The sequence below is a fragment of the Taeniopygia guttata genome, chromosome 1 (genome assembly GCF_048771995.1).
Source record: "Taeniopygia guttata chromosome 1, bTaeGut7.mat, whole genome shotgun sequence".
NCBI lineage: Eukaryota > Metazoa > Chordata > Aves > Passeriformes > Estrildidae > Taeniopygia > Taeniopygia guttata.
The window spans coordinates 83,858,402-83,884,398 of NC_133024.1; the positions used below are offsets into that span (position 1 = coordinate 83,858,402).

At 40.9% G+C, this 25,997-nt stretch overlaps 1 protein-coding gene across 8 annotated transcripts in view; it reads right to left on the minus strand.

The window, feature by feature from the left end:
* Positions 1–1,018: 1,018 nt before the first annotated feature.
* GABRA5 (gamma-aminobutyric acid type A receptor subunit alpha5) overlaps positions 1,019–25,997 on the minus strand; it is a 56,496-nt gene continuing 31,517 nt past the window's right edge. For 7 of the 8 annotated variants that reach the window (XM_041717384.2, XM_041717371.2, XM_041717368.2 and 4 more), the window contains 4 exons: positions 10,902–11,045; positions 4,978–5,130; positions 3,509–3,720; positions 1,019–2,556 (listed from right to left, as the gene is read on the minus strand). In XM_041717384.2, the coding sequence (XP_041573318.1) occupies positions 2,254–2,556; positions 3,509–3,720; positions 4,978–5,130; positions 10,902–11,045 (812 nt within the window). In that variant the 3' untranslated portion in view covers positions 1,019–2,253. Of the gene's footprint in view, positions 2,557–3,508; positions 3,721–4,977; positions 5,131–9,313; positions 9,465–10,901; positions 11,046–25,997 lie in introns of those variants that run through there. The other variant, XM_072932259.1, reaches the window with a different exon arrangement.

Genomic DNA, 25,997 nt, shown 5'->3' on the forward strand with positions numbered 1-25,997 from the left:
GGGACACCTAGTGTTCATGCACAAGCATACGCTGCAGGTAGACCCATATTTGTTGAAGATTATCTTCCATGTAAGTAAAATAGAGTAGATTTAGAGATCCTTTCACTAAGTCCTGCAGTAAAAACGAGGAAATGATGCTGTAATACAGAGTAAGAGTCAGACTTGGGTGTAAGCAGATAAAACAAAGTACAGAAATTCTCTGGGGAGTTTCTCCAGAACTGGCCTGAAGAAGACGCTACTCAAAGACGGCTCTGAGTTTCTCATTCACAAAAACTCATTCATGTAATTCTTCGAGTTTCTCACCTGACGAAATAGCCAAGGGATTTATTTATAAAGTTTTGCGTTGCAATAAGCAGTGCGATTTTTCATAGTTTTTGATCCCTGAAGGGCCAAAGGAATTCCCCAAGGGGATGATGAACAAGGAGATGTGCAGCTGTTCAAAGACACAGAGGCATGCAACATGAAAACAGAGATCTATATCTTCACCTCAGCTCAAGCTAGCACTGAATAGATGAGTGTGTCCCCTCCTTTGCTCCTGTTTATCAGAGTACTGTCACTTGCTCCATCCCATGGCTTCTCTATTGCCCCCAAAAGTTTATGAATTTCTCATTCCATAGAATCAAACAAAATGCTTCAAAAACAATAGACATATGAGATTTTTTTCTTGGCAATTTTTAGGAATGAAAGGGTTGAAGAGAAGACACAAAAGAAGCCAGAGAGCTCCCCATTTCCAGACCAGACCCTCACCTCAAAGCGAAGCATGAGCTCTCCCCTCTGTCCCCAAAAGTTCATGGGATTGTTGCTCCATTGCAAGATAGCACCAAATTCTGCAACAACTCGATTCACTGTGTTCACTCAAGGCATGTCCCTTTCTGGGCAACAGGGAGGATATGTCATGTGTGCACACAAGATCAAGTGCATGCATGTGTGCTTTCCAGTTAATTCTTCAGCTTCTGTGGTGTGCTCTTTTGTTTTTCTGAAAGGACAACCCATATAAAAATGACATTTTGCAATCAAATGTTGAATGCATTTTTTATTTAAACATTAAGATTTAATTACAAAAGCTTCTGGAACAATTAAAGGATGCCAAGGAGGAAAGAGCTGAAAACTCAGACTGCATTTTCTCATTCATTGTGAAAGCTAAACACATTGTCAGCAGCAAGGCGTTTTATAGAAAAGTTTCAGATGGACAGTACAAAGACCTTTCTGTCAATATTGTCACTGAAACACCTTGCTGTCATGAAGCACATTTTTTTTCCTGATCACGCTTTCTAGTGTTGGCTGATTGATTTTTGCAGTGGGAAACGAGTAATAATTATTGCAGATTTACTATAATTCTTTTCTGCTAATCTCTGCTGATATAACACAGTCTTCTTCTTGGAAAAATGTCCAAACACAATTTACTTTACCCTGATAAAAATGTCTAGTGCTGTTGTTAGAAGTTTTATTTGCACAAATATGTTCCTAATCTATGTTAATTTCATGCAATATAATTCTTAATTTTTGGAATAAATACTGAGAATCATTAGAAATAATTCTTTGGAATGCAAAATCCAAACAAACTTTGTATTTTCATTTAAAGGGCAAGATTCTATCATCTTTATTTACATAAGTAGCATCCTGCTCCCTGTGTTATTTCACTGCAAACTAGAGTCTCAAGCAGTGAAAATCATCATAAGTCCCTTTAAGATTTACTGCATTGTATTAAACTTCCAATGAAAATTGGGCTGAGCAATTTTGTCTATGGAGTAATGCAGTACCTGTAACTGGTAAAGGTGCTCAAACATAGCCCTACACTTAATAATTTGGCACATTTACAACTGGCGTTACTCAGTAACTTATCAGATGACAATAGTGGAGCTCTTCTGTAAAATATAGGTTAAGCCCATATTTGTATGACTGTACATCTGAAGTATAAAAACCACGATATGTAGTACACTTGAACAGTTAAAAAATATAACTTATTTTATTTGTAAACTATCAATGCAAGATACTCAGCAGCAAAGAAGCCATGTTCAATGTCTTCTGATCTTTTATAAAGATCTGTTGCTGTAAGTAATATAATCGTCTCCAAAACATCTGAGGTTACATGTAGAAACAATCAAGGCAATATTATTTGTACATATTATTAAACATGCAAAAAACTTCCTGAAGAATATTGCCCAAACGTAGAAAGTCATCTGGATCTCAAATTTTCCTTGGTAGCATCTGCTTTGTAAGTATGGCTCACATGTGGCTCCAGAGTACTTCAGTTTATTTTGGAGAATTGGCACCTTTAATAACAGGCTCCCTATTCAAATATGTGGCCCAGTAAACTAAGTTAAAAGTTCCAAACAGCACTGGAAAAATTATCCGGGACATTTTGTCAATCTTACTGATGCTGTTGTAAGTCTTTTTGCTTTCAGGAGGCTTTTCTTCTGCAGGCTTCACTGGAGCAGATGTAGTGTTTGAGATGACAGCTGGGGCTGAGTCCTTTGGCATGTTTGGTGCAGGAGTCATCTTCCCGGTGCTGTATGTATTAGTTGGTTTATTTCCCAGCAAGTTGCGCTCTTTTTTCTGCAGCGTAAAGAACAAAATGTTACACCACAAGAACAGAAAGTGGAAACATGTTTGCAAGAGACTCGCCCAAAAAGCTGAGCACCATAATCAAGCATGCCCATTAATGTCTGTTGACTATTCAGTCTTTGATTATGAAAGTCAGAATCAACAAATTCAGTCATCAAACAGATGTTTTTCCCTTGATTTTGTAGCCCGTGCTCAAATGTGACTGTCCCTCATGGGAGAAAGCTGAGACTCGCTGGCTGGACCCACATCCCACCTGGCAAATGCATTAGCAGCTTCTTTTGTCAGTGAGATGTGGCCTGGCATCTGAAGAGGGTGCTGCACCAAGGACAGCTGACAAGATGGGAATCTCATTTCCTCAGCTTCTGCAAAGAGTGTGGGGAAGGGTTCACTGCCCCTGCCAGCTTGGCCTCTTTGTAAGCTCTTTTGGGATGACTGTGGGTATGAGCTCTCTAGGAGATGACTTATTAAGAGTTAGTCCTAACCCAAAAGTTTAATTTCAGCATGAAACTCAAAAGTTTGTGTTTTCACAGAACCAGTCTTTGGTTCCTTTTTTTTTACTGTGGTGGGACGCTGACTCATGAAGCTCAGTGTGAGCATTGTTATTTATTTAGGAGAGGATACAGGGACTGCTCTACAGAGATATGTTTCATGATGTATGTCCGCTATTATCAGAAGTCTGATCACTGAAATCCTATGTCCTGTGTACTCGATGCCCAATGTGCTTCTATAAGCAGTCTCTTCATACAGATCATGGGGACTGATAGTCTATCTCTGTGAAGGGGAGACACCATATTTCCTTGAAAATTTTCCTCTACAGGAAGGTATGTCATGAGGAAATGAAATATCGTTTTTACAAAGAAGCTGAAAATTGACCCTTCAGTTATTTAAACTATACTGATACCTGCTTTTTATTGTAGGTATTTAAAAAATATAAGTTAAGCACCTTGATTTTTGCAGCTTCCTGGGCTTTTTTGCCATCCCATGCCCAACTCCTCTTGGTGAAATAGTTGACTGTTGCAAATTCAATCAATGCCGAAAATACAAAGGCATAGCAAACAGCTATAAACCAGTCCATTGCAGTAGCATAGGCCACTTTTGGCAAAGAGTTACGGGCACTGATACTTAAGGTGGTCATGGTGAGGACTGTTGTTACTCCTGCAAAGAAAAAAAAATGAGTCAGAGATCAGTTTGCTAACCCTTATGGGATACCAAATGAGTAAGCAGGTCCCAATTCAGCAGGATACCTAAGAAGGCCACATGAAGTCAATCAGTGTTTGCATATCACAGTTTGAAAGAATATGAAAAAATGAAAGCCTTCATGCTCAGATGTTTTATTCTATGGAGTTCTGGTTAATTCTGGCTGTAGTGCATTTAAATAAGGATTTATAAGGTAACACAAGCCCAAGGTTTATAACTGTCAGAATGAAGTGAGATTACCTATTTTGTTTTCTTATACAGAGATTGTATGTTTAAAATTGTTGACTGTTACTGGTTTCCTTGACTGTAGCTCCTCCTTTCCCATATGACAGTAAATGACAAAGAGCCAATGCTTTCATCTGCGGGACTATTTCCCCAAGATAAAAAAACTCACCTCTCAGTTACAGCTTTGTAAACTTAGAATAAGTCAGCAAAGTGATGCTACTGCCTGTATTCTCTCAATACAACTTGCTGAGCTGATTTTTTCACAAAGCCGCCAACTGAATTCAGGGGGATGGTACAGAAGACTGATTCCTTTCAAATAGCTGAAAAAAGTTTTACTTAATAAACTGTTACCACTCCCCTTGTTTTTCATCTGGTAAAAATCTTGTAATTCATCAACATTTGCTTGAGGAAGTGCTTATTTTCTGCAACCTTCTAGGGATAACCCAAGTAATTTAATGACACCCAAAAGGCTTTTTCCATAACAATTTCTTCAGAAAAGATACATTTTCTAAATGCAAAGTCATATTAATTTGTTTGATGGTAATAGAGATAATTGTCACTAATTAACCTCCACATGGTTTTCCCAGATAAACATCCTACAACAAAGATAAACAAAATGTCTTGAAGTGATATCTGCTTCAAATGCTTAGCTTGGGTATACATTAAATATGATAATCCGTATGTCTTATTTTCTAAACCATCCAGCATCCACCAAAGTAGAAAAAACCCAAAACAAATCACACTAATCTGATTCTTCCATCTTCTGTCCTTAATTTTCACATAACCGATTGGCCAATTTCTGTCATAACTTTACAAAAACAACGCAGACAGGGCTTTTAAATTGATTTTGAGTTTAAACCAGAAGAGAATGAGAAAACATTTACAGCATCTCAAGCAGAAATAAACAATTTCTGGGGTTTTATTACAGCAAATCACTTCCACAAGCCACAAATATCCTATCTGTGTTCTAGGAGAAAGTGGGATACTCACCAAAGACAGTTCTAGCAGGGACAGATTCTCTGTTTAGCCAAAATGACACTTGCGATAAGATCACAGTCATAATGCAAGGAAGGTATGTTTGGATGACAAAATAACCAATTTTTCTTTTCAGATGAAAATGGGCTGTCATAATAGTATATTCACCTAGAAGAAGAAAAATGTGCATTTGAGTAAAATAAGGAAGGCTTACTGATTTAGGGAATGAACGAGACCAATTCCAACCCCCCATTTGAGGACATTACTCAGCCATTCTCAATTTCATAAAAAACGTCTGGATTTCTGTCCTGTGGAAAACCAATACTTGAGACAGAGGTGCTGCTAGATCCTCACAGTCTTCACGTTCAGTCTCCAATGGAGAAGACAATGACTGCTATTCCTACTACACTGTAAAGTTGCAGTCCTCCTATGCACCTGGAATGTTGTGATGTTCACAGGCTTAAAAATCTGCTTTGCTGGCACTGCCTCAACACCGGTTTTGATTCAGTCCTACAAATTCTTGTAGCATAGTAACAATTAAGGCCCTCAACTCTTCAAAACCTGATTTAGCAGCAGGTCTAGCAACCTCATTAGCGAAAGTGTTACAGCCAAGCCGTCAGTTTTCAAATATGAAAATGACACTCCTTCTGCACCACATTTAGGGCTTGTCAGTCCCAGCATCTTCTGCGAGAACTGCCACTTTTCATATAGATCCTGGGATGTTTTATTAATCTGAGTACCCAAACCTTTCACACTGCTGGTCCAGAAAAAAAAATGTCCCTCTACTGCATGCAGTGTTCCTAGAATTTGGCACACTTTAGCCCTTCAAAATATTATCTATTGCTGGATGGATATTGTGTCCTGTCTTGTTCACCAGTGCAATGAATATTGTACTGCTTTCATGCAGAGTTCCCTAAAAGCTGCCACAGCAGTGCTAAATTCCATTTCTTTTTCATATGCCAAATTCATAACATTGCCTTAATATGCTGTTTATCGGCTCCTCTGAATTTCAATAAAAGCCTAAATAAATGCACTCAAAAATCCACAGACCAGCTGTCACCTTCCCTAATGTTTCAGAAAAAATCAAACCTTAACCAGTTCTTTCAGATTGTTCCTGGAAAACCATATAGTTGTTACTGAGGGCTACTCCTGGTGGTAACTGCTTCCTGGTTATTTGTTGTTATCGAAAGTTATTCATGATGATAACTGCTCCCCAAATCCAAAATCTTGCTAGCTAAAAGCATGCTACTATTTTCCTAGGAATAATAACAGTAAAAACAAAATATAAGAATAAAAAGCAATCCATCCCTTCACACCCTAACAGTTCTTTACTGATGTCAAAGAAATTTAAAAGCATTCATCATTCAGTTGAGTACTGATGAATCAGAGAAATGCCTGTTTTGAAATATATATTGTCCTTCAAGAACAACTATAGCAATAATCTCTGTTGCAAGACTTGACTGTTAGTCTCTACAGAACATCCACAAAAGGAAAATATTCAAGGCAGACTGATTCTGCCTTGAGTGAATAGCTCCAAGTTGAGCTGTTAACAGCATTACTAAGCCATTAGATTTGGCAGATTACTTCTAACTGACAATATGGCTAATTAGCAGAGAAGAGGTTTACAGTGAAAGGGTTTTTGCAGGTATAGCTGCACTCATACACTGTGCTACAGGAGCTCTGCTATTCTGCATCAAGTTTACAGACCTTGTTTATGATGAGGATTTTAGAAAACAAAATAACACAGAAATACCTTAACTGACATCCTGTCTCAATCTTTATGTCTTTCTCTGGAAAGACATAAAGATTTTCTGGTGATCTCTGATTTTCTGGTGAAACGGTTCCCTGAAGAGTGACGTGGAAATGGACATGGAATGCTGTGAAACTGGGGAGGAAACCCCTGCGAAGAGAAACCTAATTCCCTTCCATTTAGTGTAGTTTTGAACCAGGGAGGCTGAACACACAATGGTCTCAGGAGGAAGCCCACTTGCTCTTTATTAAGGAGTATTTGCAGGAGGGTCTGCCTGCCTCAGTAATCTCAGGCAGAGAGACTGTTTCTCAGTTGCTACTGCACTGGGATGTGTTTGAGTCACAGTTTCCCCGCTCGCTACGGAGTGACAATGTGCATTATCGATTTTGACAGTATGCTCTCAGAGCTGGAATAAAAAAGGAATCTACACAGCTTCAGAAGAGCAACAGGACCCTCTTTTTTCATTTTAAAAACACAAAAAATGACTGCCTACATTCTGATGGCCCTCCACAGCTGATTTTTACCTTACCATTTTCTTTAACCTATCAAAACTCTTGACTCCACTGAAATAATCACAGCACCTTGATTTTGTACTTGCTCTTCTCCCAGCTGATATATTCTTTGATTTCCCATGCTGTCCCTTTCAGAGATGTCTATACTAGAAATACTTCCTCCAGTAGACTTAGGGCTTAAGAAAGCCCCACAGCTTGGTTTTTAATGCCCTGGGACCGCTGCTTAAAGTAAGGCTAAAAGCTGCCTGAGTTGGCCTTTAGTTTATAAACAAGATACTGGCTCTGTTGGAGCGGCAAAGCTCCCTTTTACTTCTGTAAGGCCAGTGTTTATCCTTAGACCATAAGCTTTCTTGAGCAAGAGCTAATTTTTGTTATAGGTTTATGTAGCACTTAAAAGAGGATCCTGTTCCTGATGGGGTCCACTCATCACTGCAGAAAACAAATTATTGTTAGTAAACAAAAACAAATCTAGTACTAATGAAAAGCCCTAGAGCAGAAATGGCTGCACTTCATGGAGCTGTGCTACTGCGCAGCTGCTTTTAAAGGGTTTTTTATGCTTTAAAAGCTGCTACAGTTTGTTTGGTTTTTTGGGGTTTTTTTTTTTGGTATCTAATAGATGGCATTTGGAGATCAGGCTTACAGATTTTCCAGGATCTTACACACATTATTCCATTGCCATTATGCTGAGATTCAATTGAGTACTTTTTAGGAGGCTAGACCAGGCCCCAGGCTTGTTTGTTTACTGGATATACCTGGACTCAGTTCTATCAATGGCTGTTCTGGCAAGATCCTGACATTAGGTACATTAAATACCTCCCTGGCTATGCTGACATCCAGTATATTTTGGCCCGTAAAAGATGCACATTCCCTCTTATAGTGATACTAGAGAAATATTCATCTAAAGAAAAAAATCTGAATTATTTGGTTCAAAATGAAGAGCTGAATGATTCTTTTATTATTTAGGCTTTGGATATTATGGAGCTTAGGCTCCAGCTGGCAGTATACAAAAGAGTGGGTTTATGTTTTGTTTTGTGCCACTGCAGAGCCTAAGTTAGCTATGAGAGATTCTGGGTATGGAGAAAATAACTGGGCAACCATTTGTGGAAAGAACAAGATCCACTTGGACTCAAATCTCATAGCTGATTGTTTTCAGCACTTTTACCACCAGGACATAACAGATGTTGGTTCTGTTAGAAGCAGTGTGGGCAGTAAAATGTCATTCTTTCAGGTGAATAACATTTGGGGATGTTAGAACAAAAACCCCCAAATAACAAAAAAAAAAAAAACAAAAAATAAAAATCACAGCCAAAAAAAAAAAAAACCCAAAACAACATCCCAACAGGCGGCACATGACAGAGCTGTTTTTTGTGCCATGGCTAAAATGTTCCACGTTTAAAGATTGGTTGGAGATATATGAATGCCAGGGTATTTTTTTCTGAGAAGTCAGCCAAACAGCAAATCAGCAGAATCCCAAGGAACCAGTATGGGTCTGGAACTTCCATTTTTAAAAAAGTCTGCTAGAAGGAAGGGCATAAATGACCTATGACAGACACAAACATTTTGTCTATGCAACTGCAAGGGCTGTGTAGCTTGACTTGTATGTCATAAAAGCCACAAAATATCTAAGCACTTGGATTATGCAATAACTATTTGGTTTTTCTTTTCCACGTTCAACAATTCAATAGAAGGAAGAAATGCCTTAGATGGCCATTCGTAAGTAATGCTGATTACTGGCCTCCTACGAGCTTGATGAACTCCAGAAAATCCATGGGTGACTGATGCTTTCCCTGTGCAAAATCGGATTTTTGTATTTTGCTAATCCCCGGTTACAATCTGTGTCCTGCTCTTTGTGATCCACCCTGCAATCAGAATCCAGCCAGCCCAGATGTAACCCAGGACATTAATATAAAATCTTGACGTTGGAAACACAGCATTTATTATAAATCTTAAATACGTGAGGGAGGTGTTTACTGTGCGGAAACTTTGGGATTTGTCTGCAGTGTTTCCTTGGGCTGAGGAGTACAAGGAGCTTTCACAGGCAAAGCGGCAAACTGGAAGTGGCCGGGAGCTGACACGCTGGAGCACTCACTGCCTGGGCTGGATGGTTTTCTTGCTCTGAGGAGTAGGACGAGGTTGTAGGAGATGCTCCAGTACATCCTTTGGATCTTTTTCTTGGCAACAATGAAGGCGAGAGGGGAGCTGCCATTCATTGCAGAAAACAATGCGGCTATGATGGTGAACTGGTAAGGAAAAAAAGTGTCTTTACTCTTTAATGGGAGATAGTGTACTCACTCTTTTTCTGCAAAAGTGACCACTATGTTTATATGTTTCTCTTGACTTTATGAATCTTCACTTTAGCATCAGCTTTGTGTCTCCTGAAATTGGCAAGGGAGGGGGTGAATGTCTATAGGATGGAGATGGCAGTCAAGTTTAGTGGCTGCCCAAGGCAAGCCTTCTCTTACTTTGTGTTCTTTCTGGAGTACAGGAGCAAGCTCAGATGTCTCCTCTTTTATTTGCCAGTTGGAGCACAAAATTTTATGCATCTTTATGTTTTGGTCCAACTTAAGTTGTGTGGGAGTGTACATGTATGTACCTGTTTTCATGTCTCCTAAATTTCCTACCGATAGTAAAAGGTTCCTGATTTAATCTATACTTTGTCCTCTACCACTCTGCCCATCATTTTTCTCCAGGGACACAGTGTATCACCAGCACACTCTGTTGGGCTTTGCCTGCAGGAATTGCTCCCAGGCATGTTGCCACAGGCTGCCCCTTTCCCCAGCCCAAGCCCCTTGAAACCACCAGCAGTGGAAATCCCCCTTTTCTTCATGGCAGGCTATTCAATTCCCAGCTCTCCCCCCTCCCTTTGCTGGATGCCACTAATGCTCTCCAGCCCAGCGCATTGTGTAACCTGGTGAAGCCCCGGTCCTGCTGAGCGCACGTGATCCCTTGTCCCGGCCTCGACCCCCCCGGGGGTCCCCCCCACCAATGCACACCCAGGGCTGCCCTTTGCGTGGGAGCCTTAAGCAGCAGGGGGGCACAGCTCACGTGGATGCCCGGCCTGGGATTAAAGCTTCTTTGCCTCCCTAATGCTGCCACATCTGGCGCCTCCGCTTCCAGCCCGGCAGGGAATGGGGATCCTCGGGGTTTGCACCTCCTCTCCGGCCCCGTGGTCCCCCGGACACGCTGCAGAGCCGTGCCGTGCCGTGCCGTGCCGTGCCATGCCACAGTTCCCCCCTGCCCCCCACCCCCATTCCCTTCCCCCCACGCAGTTCCATCAAGCAATCATTTTAAAGCGAAGATTGAAACGGATCAAATGCGTGGGTGGCGTTTGCCTCCCAGGGTGGCTCCTCCCACGGGGAAATAAGCCAGCAACAGCGCTGGCAGCCACAGCCAGGGCAATCGCCAAGAAACCGCGTAAGCCTTCTCAGGCACTCCTGTAAATACCGCGATCTTGGATGTATCTTCAGCCACAGCCTTGCAATGTACCTAAGAGCTAGCATTTAACTCTCTCAGTGTTTAAATGCCTCTGCTAAGTGGCCACGAACCTGCACGGGATCTCCCCAGCACTCCACATCCCACAGGTGCTTCCCTAGCCTTACTGCAAAGTAACCAGAGCCTGTGAAGCTCCCTTCCTGCTCCAGCCATCAGCAACCATGGGATGGAAACATTCCCCCTACCTGTACTGGTACTGATGTTTTCCGTGCCCACGGTTTGTCCCATCAGGTGGTACTGGTTAAGTCGTGAGCCATCTTCAGCCACCACCACAGACGTTGTGGTGCTGTTAGTCCACACATAGATCACTTCAGAATTGGGGTAAGCATCTGCCAACAAGGGGGGGAAAAGACAGTAAGGAGTAAAACCCACTGTGTAATATTTTAGTGGATCCTTAAGTGATAATGACAGGGAGAGAGAAGAATGGAGGAGTGAGAGTGAATGGAGAAAAACAAATAAAGATGATTTAATCAGGGTCCCATATGCCCAGCTCAAAAAATATTAGGTTGAAGCCTTCTAATATAAGAGATGTGTGGGATGGTTTGTGAAAGGCTGGAACAGTAGAGGTATAAATATAATCCATCACAACCACTCAATTTGGGAAAGAGCAGTTCAGACCTACACTCACCTCACTGGTGGCTCCTAAACTCCAGCAATATGCAAAAGGTATTTTGCAATTTTAGTTCCCCTCAAAAGGACTCAGACACCTTGAATGCCAGGAAAACAAGCAGCCTCCGCTTCTTGTCCTGTCTCCAGGATAGAATTCTAAGTGATGCCCTGTGCAAGTGCAGGGTCTGGTGTGTATGCACTGACTGGAATGTGTGTGTGGGTGAGGGCATAGGTCCTGCATGTGGGTAAAGGAAGCTGGAACATGCCTGCCTGTGCCTGCGAAGCTGAAGAGCAGACACAGGATGGAGGGGTGAGAATGCATGGAGAGCAGGAATGGGGCAGGGAGACGTGAGGAGAGGGTAAGTGTTTGTGCATAGCAGAATGGGTGGTGGTGCAAAAACACCTGCACAGCTGGGTATGTGATTTCTCTCATGTTCATTTAGAAGTCCTAGGAATTAAATGTGGTTGCAGTACTTCAAACCCATTCCTTCCTCTATAATGCTGCTGTAACTTTTAATGCTCCAACACCTAAAGTGATCATAGTATTATAAGGGAATCTCAGTTTTCTTTCTCACACAGTCAATGTTGGGTTTACATTTTAGGCCTTCTCTGCAGGTGGTCTCAAAAACCCCAGGAGACAACTCTGTATTTAATTATATTTTATTTAAGTAGCTCTCACACTTTTTAGAACTCCTCTAGCATAGAAAGCTTTCAGGTCACATTCCTGCAAGCATGTTACAGTAGGCTAGAGTACATTGTACTAAAATCTCTGGAAATCAGGCAAGGCTTACTCTCCAAATGGAAGGTGAAAAGCAGGTAGACTTGGAAGTGGTCTGAAGTTAAATATTAATATCTCATCTTCTGCACTTTTGAACCTGGAAGATGGGAGTGCAGAATGTTTCTTTCCGGAAAAAAAACTGACAGGAGACAACACATGGTGGCTTTCCAGATCAGGACTTGAGAGTCAAGGACAACAAGGCTAGGTCGAAGGATGAGTAGTCACTCAATCAGACTGCATGTTTTGTTTGCAAATGAGCTGTATTGGAAAGGTGCAGCTCCATGGAGGACTTACAAAAAATTCATAGGCATTGGGTCAACATGAGCTTCTGAGGCATTGCAAAGGCAAGAAATATGGTAAGGTAACCAGGAATGTCCAGCAGAAAATGGGAAGCAATCCCAGCTCAGGCTAAGAGCATTTGTGTAGCACAATGAACTTCACTTGAATGCTTGATCAGGTAGCAGGAAAGAAAGCAGCACCTTCTTTGCACTGTTATAAATGTGACTGTGTTGGGTGTGGGAGGCAGGGCACTAGGCTGGATACACCTTTGCTCTGTTTATGGCTTTTCATTCACAACCCAGAAAATTCATAGAAATTATGAGGACAGAGAGAGGTCAAAAGAAGGTTACAAGTACCTCCAGGGACTGGAAAGTAAGTCATGATTTGAAACTTAAGCAGCTCACTGAAAGAAAACTGAGACGTAGCTCAAGCTCAGAGTATAGACACTTGCATACAGAAATCAGAAATCAGGGTGAATCTCTTGGACTACTCACAAAAGGTGCCGGAAAGACGGTTCCAGGCAGATTCAGATGAAGAACAGGGCAGAATTTCCTAACTGGGTGGGAGACAGGTAATTATACAGTGAATAACCTTCTGAGAAAAAAAAAATTATGAACTGCTGTCACTAGGAAGACAATGATAATTTGAAATCTTTTTTTGACCTGTATCTGACAGTTGCTGCTGTATCCAGGGCTGAAACTGATCCTGGGTTTGGAAGATGAGAATCTACAAATGTTTCATCTTTTGTTAGTTATGCAGGACTGCCCACATGCCTTCCTTATGCTTTTATTTGTAGCTCTGCAGTAAAATTACTGTAATTATATGTCGTGATCTGCTTGGAAAGGCTAAGAAGAAATGTCTTTCCTATTTCAAAATATTTGCACCACAAAGAGTCATGGAATTTCACCTTCCCTTTAGAGCTGAAATACTTTACTATCTCTGAGATGATTATAAGTTCACAATGTACTGTAAATAATTTAAAAGCTGGATCTGGAGAAGACAAGTGGGAGGAGATGGGTCCATTTAAAAAAGTAATGCAAAAAGCCCTCCTTTTTTTAAATGGTATATGGTATATGTTGTTCATGGGCTGATTATCCCCAGGCAATGTGGAATATATTTAGGTAGATTTGGGACTGTCATAAAATTTGATTTTTACCTGTTACTTCCTATGCAAAAAAAAAGAAAGTTCCTAACAACATTGGACTTTTTTATTTTTTTCTGGGATGATCTAGATGTATTCCAATTCAGCACTTCCCTGTCTGCAATGATCCCAACAACCAGGATAATTGGGTTGTTCCTTGTTTTCTGATGATGATATACATTAATTCATCCTGACTAGATGCTTCCCAATGAGAGTACTGTAACGAAACTTGCTGAAATTGCAATCACACAGGAATTTAGGTCTGTAAGGTTCAACAAGAATTCAGATGCTTTGGTTCTCTCCTCTGCCTCGCCTGTGGGGCAGGAGAGTCCAAAAATAATTCAACACCTCTGTTGCAAATTGCAGCCTTTACTGGGTGCAAAACAAATGCAGTGGAACAGGGTTGGGGGCTCCTGTGCTGCAGGAGTCCAGCATCTCCTCTTGTAAAATACCTTCAACTCAGAGAGAGGCCACAAGGTGCCAAAACTCCAGGCCTCACAGGTATGTCTAAGCATTACTTCATGAGGCTGTTTTCTTTTGAAACCATGTTGGGGAAGGGGGGTGCCAATACCAGGCCGTTGGTGAGAAGAGAGAGCATTCAGGCAGACAAGGGCACAGCATGAGGCCAGTCCCTGCCTGGGAGGAAGACTCTTGTCTGTAGGTCCTTCCTCACAGGATCTATTGTGAGGCTACAAGACAGAGAGCTGTTTCACTGCTAGTCCAGGCATAGAGTATCCATGGGACAAGTGAGAATAGCTCATCTAGAACAGACTCTTGTGCAGGTCAGGATGGTTATAGTCAGCGCTTTAAGACACAAGAGGATAACAAATGTGTGCTTGAGGAGCCCAACCCAAATCAATGCAACCTGCAGTGATTTTACCTCCTCAGGAGAAGTCTGTCACACTAGGAATAGCAGGAATTTACCCCAATCTAGATATATTCTATTGTGATGGATCACATATATTATATGATCCTCATCTATCTTCCATGCAAATATAATAAAACACGGTTTGTGTTTTAAGAAGCTCTAATATAAGATTTCTGACTTCATGCCTCCTTTCCTTACAACACATCAAGTTCTGACAGGAAGAAGCCACCCCATACTCATTGATGTGGCAGGTGACCATCTCTTTTCTGGTCATGTAGATAAACCTCCAGACGGATAAGCCTGTGTACTTTTAGCAGGTCTTCCTACTGCAGTAGCTTATTTAGTAGTCTTCCTACTGCAAACCTTATACCATATCTTCACAGAAGCCTCAAACTCCAGATGTCCCACACTTGACAACCAGAAGCTCCAGCTCTGCAGCTGATAACCCCTGCAGGATGAGTAGGCATTGTCATATTGAAAGCTGAAACTGTGGGTACAGTACAGAATTGTATTATTTTGCTATTGGGGTAACAATGCTAATGAAGACATAGTATTATAAACTGTCATAACAAATTTTATAAAAACACTCTTCCTCTTAAGCAAAGCTTCCAGTAGGTTGCCTACTAGCCTTGCTTGCTGGAGTACTGAACAACTTCAGGTCTTGCTGTTTAGAGATATGAGAAAGGTGTAGCAGCAAAAGGAGATATGGAAATATCATCTCCTTTATGTTACACAAAGGGTGGGGATGTCTCCAAGAGGGTGATAGGAAAATGTAGTTGCAGCTCTGGAATAGCAAGATGAGAAAATTATGCTGGCAGTTTTGCAAAAGCAAACTCAACTTCAAAACCACTGCAAATCCAAGTGAGACTGCTTGGTGTTTATTCTACTTTAAGCAAGTGCATGTCTTCTGGATTCCTGAATCCAAATAATTAATCTTGTGTTCTTTACAATAATTTTGTTGTGTTGTCAAAGAAAGGAGGAAGTCTCATGAAAGCATCCTTTCTCTTCTAGGATCACTTCTTTGAAAAAGGAAAAAAAAAGGTAGCAGTTCAGATGAACAGCTAAAATTACAAACAAGTATAATGTTATTATATGTGAGAAAATGACAACAGACATTTATTTCTACTGGACAGTTGATAAATGGCTGCAGGCTTATCACCTACCACAATGATGAAAGAAATATCTTCTCTTATATATTTATTGACAAGCAGATCTATTTTTCCACATTCTAGCAGACAACATACAGCACACAATATAAAAACGGTAAAGGTGTCCCTTGCTCTTCTCCCACACTTTTCCTGCTCCTGTATGGCTGGCAAGGAAAGTCGGACATGGTCTTTCTTATGCCAGTTAACAGTGGGCTGGGAGAGACTACAGCCAGAGAGAAATTACATTAAGAAAAAGTCTAGTAAAGTACAATAGTAAGTGTGTAGGACCTGGAGAATCCCAGGTTTTGCCTAGGCATTAAGGATAGCCCTATTTTCATTTGCAAATGAAACAGTGTGAGCAGTGCAGAATCCTCCCTTCCATTCAAAAAGCAACTCACAAGCAGAGAGTTTTCTCCTGTCACTGCCCCTACCACAGAGCAGTGATGGCATCTGACAGACACTCTCCTTCTTGCTTTTCTCTCTCCTCCATATTTGAAAGAAACTACAGAGGGAAAAAAAGTGGTGGTGGGGAAAAGTATTTCTTGGCACCTTAAGTCAACCTAGATGTGGATGGATGAACCCAAACATCCGAGTTTATGGGACCCAGATGTATTTTTAGGACTGATTTTTTTAAGCTTCAGTCCCTGAAAAAAAAAAAATCACCACCAATACCTGCCAATAAGTTTTCATTCCTGCATAACAGGGCATAAAATAATTGAGAAACAAAGAATTGCTCTCCAAAACACCCCCTAAACCCTTTGGCAGACCTTTTTGGAAGCATAAAGCAGTGCTTGCATAGTTAAGCTAAGGCCTTTGCAGTGTATTTGGATGCCCACCCAGCATGCCTGAGGTACGTTTCACAATTAAACAGGCCATTTATCCACAAGCCATGGCTGGAACCTTCCTTTCAGAATTATGCTAGTTGGATGCTGAATTAACTTAAAGAGATACTGTAGAAAGATGACTTCTGATTTGTTTTCTATTTTATTCATTCCAATTGTGCAGTTACATTCTAAGCCTTTATTATCGTGACTTTTACTACATGCCACAAGGATTGTCAGACTGCCTAATCTTGGGAGTATTGCTAATCCCTGCCAAAGCCTGTTGACTGGGGAAGATGTGCATAAATTTTCAGCTTTTTTAGAAACTCTAATTACAATCTGAATACACACACAAATATCTATCTTATCTAACCATTAATGTATTTGACTCACTTAGAGGCTGTTATATAACTCGCTAGTGATCCAGATTTACAGCCTCTCAGACTCCTGCAGGCTACAAAACAGCACTGCTACAAAGCCATCCATGTACCAGCTTGAATCCTAAGTCAGGCTGGATTTCTTGGGGTTTGTGCACAAATACTTTGTAGCCCATTACAAAGCATCTGTCAACAGTTGTGCCTATGTGACTCAGGCAAGATTTGAGCTCCATAATTGGAATTTCCCATTAAAATGACTTTATAAGGATGACTCAATGTACAAATTAGATTATTCTATAGGAAGAGCAAATGGAAAAAAAATCTAGTAAAAATGTACTTTTAAATATAACAATAACAAGACATGGTACTAGTATGTATGATCTAGGTCTTGGGGAAAATAGCTTTTTAAAAAAATAAATTTTTCATATAAAATAGGAATATAAATACTAAGAAAAATGTATTCACATATTAAATGATTTAGAGCCTAAAATAACGACTTTGCCATAGTGTAATGAAGTCTAATGGTCTTGTGAGAAGTATAGGGTTATGGCAATTTCTTTAGGGACATGAAATCATTAAAATTGAGACTGATAATTTAAACTGGCATGAGTTTACAGCAAACAGATAAACAGCATTCATGATTTAAAATACATCACAATCAAGAAGTGTAATGTGTACAAATACACAGGACTACAAATTCATGTAACACAGAGTAACAGGATGGCAGGGACTGGTGGATACCTCTGGTGATCATATGGTTCCACACCCTGCTCAAGCAGGGACACCAAAAGTATTTTTTCCAGCACCAAGTCCAGTCAGGTTTTTAATATCTCCCTGATATTGAAATCTCTGTGGCCAACTGTCAATCTCTCTCAACAACCTGTTCCAGTGTTCAGCCACTCCCACAGTAAAAGCATGTTTTCTTCTGTTCGGATGGAATTTAATGTTTTTTAATGACCACAGGCCCTTATTCTGCCTGCACTAATGAGCAGCACACAGTTCCCTCTACTTCATTTCTCATTCCCCAGTCTTTGCAACGTCTGCAGATGGATTAGGACCCCCTGAGCCTTCCCTTCTCCATGCTGAACAGTCCAAGATCTCAGTTTCCCATTATAGTAGAGATGCCCCAGCTTTTCAGTGATTGTTGTAGCTCTGCACAGGATTCCCTCCACAAAGTCTCTATTCTTGCACTGGGAAGCTCAGATAGGCTATGCACTCAGAATAGTTCTAGATGTAAGTAAAACTTAGATGCCCAGAAGGAAAAATTTTTGGAATGACATAGTATCATTATCTGTGACAATAGAGGACATCCAAGGAGGAAATGATACATGAAAACTGATGAAACTCATGACCATATTCATGAAAAATTATATGACACCACTTGCTGCAAAACAGACAGTAAATAATCCAGTCACACTAAAATGTTCATTTCTGTCCTTCCTGAAATTAAAATAAAAACAAAATTCAGTAATATAAGTAGCATTCTATATGATTTCCTGATACAGTTTTATTTGATCTTGTTGTCACATTCTGCAGGGAATAGTATAGGATGTTCTGAAAAATGTGCCAGACAGGTCTCAAGAGACTTCATTACTAAGCAACACTAATATACTCTACTGATCATTGCTAAAAAAATAAAGCTCTAAGTTAGATCAAAATTTTTCTCTTTCAGAATATGATTTACAAGTCCCCTCAGGAAAAGGTGGGAATAAAAAATTGGCTTGGAAAAAAAACGGAACCTAGGGACCCATAACGACAGACTGTACCCACAAGGTGGTGAGACATACAGAATTGTCTGTCAAATTCATTTTGAGACACATAGTTTTGAAAAAGCAATTTTCTTTGTCTTTTCAAAGAAAGAAATCAGGTGGAAGGTCCTCTGTAATTTTAGAAGTTCCAGTTAATGGGAGAAAAGTCTAAACATGACCCAACTTTGAGGTCAAAAATATAAAGGAAAAAACCCAAACTGAAAGCAACTGTGGTTTTGGAGGTTGGTTCATGATTAGCGTAAGCAAATCTGCTGACTTCTTTAATACTATATATTGACTGTTTTCAACTTGGTACACTAAATCACAGTCATACTGATGATGGATGTAACACAAATGCTAATGAACAGTGTTGTCCTAAGAATTCAGGTAGGCATAGCACCTTCACAGGATGCAACTGCAGCCTTTAAGAAGAGCCCTGAACTCAGAGCTTTGCAAAGTAACACAGAATGTCTCCCAAGAATGATCAAAATCACCAATGGCAGCAGCTCTTTCCTGCCCCATCATGCTCACCCATACTATGGGGGAGCAATAAGAGAGATGCATCTATTTCCCAAGCACTGGGGTTGCAATTGGGAGTGATTACCTGCTGTGAAATCTGACATACAGGCAGTAAAAATCAGGCATGGCACACTGAACTGAGCTCTGGTTTTCCATGGTACAGCCTGGAGCATGCCAAACAGCAAACAGACATGTAGGTGTAGACAACTGAACTCTGCCACCCATGGTGTGGGGCCCCTGCCACGTACTGACTGAAAGAGGTGTCTAAACAGGGTGTGTTCTGGGGGTGTTACATATCCAGTGCTCCAAGGCACCAGCAGCACCAGGTCATCCCCACAGCATTCCTACTTTCATCTAAGAGCTGATGTTAGGGAGCATCACGCCTTCCTTCTTTTGCCTCTTCCTGTTTCTTCCTCTCACTGTGGTCAGTAGTTTTAACACAACTTCTTTCTTAATTGTCAGGTTTAGTGGCAGCTGTCTCAGGCTAGAACTAACCTGAGAATTGATTTTACATCACATTTAATGGTGGCTACACAACTGCTTTTCATATGCAACTTGTCAAAATCTGGTGTGCCAGCCTCTGATCCTTTTCTTTTTCCCTTTTACAGCTGCCATAAATATCCACTGTAAGAGAACTAGAGAAACAGAATGGTAGGAGGTGCTAGGATAATATTTTAAATGCTAAATATCCTATGAACATTTCTGACCTTACGTTGGTCTTTCTAGGCCATGCATGTGGTAATTCCACACCAGCCAGCCAATTTGAATGCTGTGCTAACACTTAATGAACTTTGAATTTACAATCACAATATTAGGCACTTATATTAGCTGCTTCATTAGGAAAAGCAGCCTGATTATGAGGCTGATGTTAAGACATTTAACTTACGTTTTCTACGGCAAAAAAAAGTATCCTCCAAAGTGTGGCAGATACCATCACTCACTTTACATAGTACCTTTAAAAAGATTAAGCACCTTTGCTTAATCTTAATTGCAGTGGTCCCCTCCTTTTGCAAGGTGCCACTTAATATTAGCAAAGCTAACATGACCTGATCTGCAGGAGTGTCACTGGAGTTTCTTTTGAGAAATGCAGAGTGAATTTTAGAAAATACTCCAGTTGATCTTGTTGTGGAGGGTGCCTTCACAAATATGGTATTTTTGGCCACATGTAACATCAGAGAATGAAACTGTAACTTCACTGTAATCTATAGATATTCTTCTCACCCACTTAAGCGGCATCAGGGACTCAACCATCATAGTGTATTTGCTGGGCTTACCATTCAAAACACCCTTACTTATAAATCTGTATGGCCTGAAACCAGCTGAGAGTGATTGGAATTACTTGTGCAGCTAAATATATACCTCTGTTTCTGAATCCTACCCCTTAATGAAGACATTTACAAATCTCAGAAGGACTGCTACATTAATAACACCGTGTGACTGTGTAATCAATAGGTATGCAGAGAGAGCAGGCTGAAATATTATTATTCAAACACCTTAATACTGCCTTGAAATTGCAATCACGAGAACTTACTCCCTATGCCAAAGCTGCAGTCACCTAAACCCCCAAAGATGGATTATAGACCTCTACTCTGGGGCACAGTGCAGCCCTGTATTTCAGAGAAGGGGATAAAATCTCCTGAGGCTGTCAGTTCAAAGTGCCCAGCCTCAGTGATGAATACAGGGAGCCTCTCTGAGGGGAGCTGCTGCTGACCAGGGGCACTGCCATCACACCTGCTCTCTGCTAGAGCACTCAGGCACACATCCTCTCTTTGGGAACTGTCCCATCCCAGTCCCTCTGGAGACCACAGGTACTCACAATCTCATTTTCTCTGTGCATATATAAAACAGCTCCTTATTTACAGCCATCAGCTGACCTATTTTAGGAGGAGATTAACCTGAGCCTAAAAATATCTACTTCTCTCCCCTAAGACAGTGAGAGCAATCAGCTCAGCTGTATATATTTACCATACAAAAATATAGATTTAGGAGAGAGGAATCCTAGCTTTGCTGACATATTTAGCTCTGGGATGTTTTCAGCAAAATGGCTGGCTATTAGCACAGGCTGGCTGTGAGGAGACTCAGTGGCAATGATGGCGGAGGGAGAAAAAAACAAAAGGTTTATCAGGCTTTCTTTCTTCACAGTTCTCTTTCCTTCTCATTTCTTCGTGGGGGACAGCATGAAGTAATTGTTCCCTTTGAAGAAGCTTGCTGGGCTGGGATTGCAGCAGCACTAGATGACAGCTTGGACTGGCTTGGCTCTCTGCGCAGGAGAGGAGGCTAATGAGGTTCCAGCAATTTAGGTGAAGGACTTCCTAGCCCACCAGAGACTGAGGTGTCATAAAGGAGCTGCCAGACTAGAAACTGAAATCCAAGTCTGATCAGTGTCTTGCAGCTTTTTTCCTTCCCCAAAAACCCTAGGCAAGTAATTTTGTCATTAATGTACTGCAGTAGCACTGGGAGGCTCTAATTGAACCTAGGGACCCATAACGACAGAGGCAATAAAAGCAAGTAATGAACCACTCTATCTTTGCACAGAAGAGACTGTAATTGCTCTCTGCTTCCTTTATGCCCACCTGCAAAATGCAGGCAGCAGAGACCTACCAACCTCACACGGGGATCGTGAGAATGATTCCAGACATGTTTATGAAATGCTTACAAGCCATGGAAACAGCCACCTTAGAAAATAAGAGACATTAAAAACCTGTCTTTTAAAGCCGTGGAGCAGTATCTACCCATTTGTCACATTTACAAATAGCATCCCATTTGCCAGTGGTATAGACCTGTGATCTGTGGCTGGCAACCGCAAGCCTGGCGCTGCCTTCTGGGGCATTATGAGACCAGCAATGTCTTTGCAGCTTTGCACCCAAAGGCCATCTGAAAACTTAAGCATATTAAGCACAGTTTCTGCATGTTGTTTTCTATTGCTGACAACTCTTACTGATTCCCTGTAATCAGGCAGTTGTGCAGCCTTTATGTTTGGGCTGTAATCTCCAAAGTGGGAAACGTGTGCTGATGAATGCACCCCAGATCTCCACGCGGCTCCACCACAATCCTGTCTAGACTGCTTTCACGAGAGACAAAACTGCCACTGCTGAGTACCTCCACACCAACCCCTACCCCCGGCTAAACTTTTGTTTCCTTGAGCTCAAAACCACCACCAGTTGAGCTTTTCTTCCCCAAAGAGCCTGAGTATGTGAGCCACCTCGTGATGAGGAGGCTGCTCCCGGAGCAGGCGGAGCGCAGCCTTCCAGTGCTGGCTGCTCCAGGGCTCTTTGCAGCTGCTACAAAAGCTGTGCTGGCACCCTCCAGGAAGCCGATGCAAAGAAAGGGGCTTTGTTAAGGATGATCCTGCCTGTATGGACACTGCTCTGAGCTGGTAGGGAGCCAAGCCCTTGGCCACTGCACGTCAGCAGAGTTTGCAGCCTGGGCTCAGCGCTGGCTGCAAGACATGGGAAGGCAACAGCTTTTGTTCTTTCTGACCTCCCTTTCTCACATTGTTATGAAGCTAAGAGGGAAGAACTCACTGGCTTCTACACAGCAGGTGACCAGAAGTAGGAGCTGACTGACCCAGAGCTGGGCACTGTTCCAGGAAAGCCATCACACAGCCAGGGGGGTGGGCTGCCATTGTAATGTATTTTTAAAATTATCTCAGTGCAGACATACAGTAACCATGTATATACAACAAAGCCTTGGAGAAGTTAAAGAGTGACAGTTACTGCAAGTGCTTGAAGGATATATTACAGTTTCTTCAGCCTTTTCAAGGAAGTCCTGGATGTGTGTCCCTAAAATGGGTGAAGTAAAACTGACTGATCTGATCATTTTAGGGAGCCCTTTTCCCTTTTGTCAAACTAAAAAGTATAGTTTTATGGCAAACCTACCAGACAAGTGTTAAGTTATGGTCATACTCATTTGCAAGTTATGCAGGCTGGGGTCCTACAACAACAGCTGCTGCAGAAACCAACCACATGGTCCAGGCCCAGAATCCTGTGTTTTAATTTCTAAGTAGATTCCTGATAAGAAATTTTCTTACATCTCTAGAATACTGAATATTACATTATTTTATTTAACATACCATTCTTGATGAATTTCCTGCCTTTTGGATGCTCTGGGCTACATTGCTCCACTTTGACTGTGGGACCTAATTGCCCCAAATGCTGGATTAAAGAAGCTATATTGCTATATATACATGTACATGACTGTGGGCTATGATGCAACACCTGTGAGAAGGCTTTAATGTCTGCTGTTCTAACCCACTGCACTCAATGCAGAAGAAACAGCACAGCTCATAGAAGATGCCTGAAGAAGTGGTTAAGTGTTCTCTATCCTGAAGAGCCCTACTGACTGTCTCATTGAGATCCTTTGAAAAATGGGACTTCCAGCAGAAATAGCTGAAATAGTCATTAGGAGAGATACAAAAGCTCACCATCAATATAATGTAACACCTAACTAATCTACAGCAGTGACTGTTTCTTCTGAACAAAGTATGGTTCTGTATTTCTGAGCTAGCAATGCAGAGAAAAATGGACTTCTAAGTTGTTCTAACTAGGGTATAATACAGTTACCTACATGAGATAGCACTGCAGAAAAATAGGAACTTCTAAAATATGATTTATCTCATCCTTAGGCACATATCAAAAGTAATTCTAATGAACCTCACTGCAGAAGTACTTATTTCCTTTCAATGGCCATAGAGGGACTCTAGATAACTATATGGAGCGTATTTTTCTATCTGAAATTTTCACAGATCCATCCCATCCATTCTCTAGAGCTCTGCTGTCAATACAAGCCTTTTGATATGGGCTAAAAACCTGTGCTCATTCTGCATTAAAATATTTATTTTTTTTTAAACAACATGGCCCCATGACAAGTCATCTGTCCATGATTCCAAGGAAAATAAAGGCAAATAACAGCAATACCATTAGGTGGTCTCCACCCCCTCCATTCATTCTAAGGCTTCCACAGAAAATTAGCTCAGGCTAGCTACCTGTGTTTTACTAGCTAGCTATACTTAAGTAGAACAACAACAATGGCCCAACACAGTTGTCTAGACTGCCTTTTTGATGCTGCCACAAGCAAGTCTTTCATTGTGCCTGGAGTTCTAGCTTCTAAACAACTAAAAAATAAGAGGAAAAGTATGCTAACTAAAGAGGTGGTTGGTAGTTGAGGGTAATATAGTGTTGAAAGAGAGAGAAGAAAATACATGAAATATCTTAGAAATATTTAGTTTTAGTATTCACCTAACTTCACCTTATTTTAGTAATTCAATATCCATTGCAATGGAGGTGTCTAAGGAAGCAGTGATAAAGCTTAGGAAAATGTAACAGAAGATATTACCTTAGTGAGCAGAACACCTCCAAACCTATTCATTCCCTATTAACTGACTTCTGCCTTAAATTGCAAAATCACAACTTAGTCTTGAACTTGGCTGCTCAGCATTTCACAGATGTCTGCCCAGGCTCTCTCCACGTGTCCTTTCACAAGGAAGGCACTAATACATCCCATCAGTCAACAAGCTGTGCTGTCTCTGCTCTCAGGAATAGATTCATGGAGCCTCTTCTGTCCAGCTATAGGGACAAGTAGCAGAAAAGTTCTGCCTCTACATATGAGACTGCAGTTCCAGCTGTCCCCGAGAACAACCTATGAAAAGCTTCCTAAAAGCCATTTCCACTTTTCAAAGTCTCTTAAAATTAACATTTATATTATATTCTTATTTTCTATAATTATATTCTTATACAAGACTTTTACACACAGGTTTTGAGAGGCCAAATACATTATTTATAATATTTTACTAAACCAGAATTAAAGACTGTTTAAAAGGACCCTGTTTTCAAGTTCTCCCTCCATACTTGCAGTTTTCCTGCACCTTTTGCAGGTGCTAATTGGGAAAAGTACAAAATCAAGAAAAAACCCTGTAGGTGCCTTCACCTCACTGACTTCTCTGCATTGTAAGGAAATATCAGAGAAATTTTCTTAAAATACCTTTCTTAAAAAAAAAAAATTCTAAGTGGCTACAAGAAATGGATAGTTTATGAACAGTGAGTGCCTTAATGTTCAGTGTTGCAATAAAATCTGGGACACTGGTGAAGTTACTGTCTCCTCATTACTCTGATTTCACCATGCTTATTAGAGGAAAATAATTTGAGCATATCTCCTGCTACAGAACCAGCCTGTGCACTTTCCTTTATCAAAAGTCAAACTGTGACTTAGTTTGAGGTGTTAAAAAGGAAGATATACATAAACTACTATAGCTACTATCTCCAGACACTACAAATTGTTTTGTTACCAACAGCTGGAAAGCTCGCTTGTTGATCAAGAGTGATCAGCTTCAGCCATCTACATGGCCAACTTAAAATTCATCAGGAATAAACACGTTTTTTTTCCTGTAAAGCTCATGAAGCTTGGGGATCTCATTATTTTCAGAATATTCATTAAACTCGCTACTTACTATAAAAATAGCATGAGGAGGGTTTTTTTTTTTCTGCTGAGTGACTGGTGGGCAGCTGCTTCATGTATTTGTCCATTCCACAATACAAGATCTGATAACTCAATGTACTCCAGCACTGTAGCTTCAAGAGACAGTTGTCATAAATAGACTCCACCTTACAGTATCTGATATTGTCAAAGCACCAAGTAACAGCAATTAACTAATTCATCTTCAGGGCAACCCCATGAGCTAGGTAACACCGACATAATTAACACAGGAGTAAAATGAGATTTAGGAGTTAAGTCAGTTGCCTGGGCAGAGGCCTTCATGGTCTAGTGGATTAGACATCTGCCTCTCCAACCAAAGACGTTGAGTCTAATCCTTTTTCTGACATTGATTTGCTGCATGACCTTATAGAAAGTCAATTAACTTCTCTGTTTCAGCTGCACTAGAGATAATGATGCTTACCTACCTGGTGACACATGGGCATTTGGAAACTGTACTAAATTATACTCTTAATGTATTCTTAGGGACTGTCAGTGGAAGAGGTGAAGCAATAAAGCTAGGAA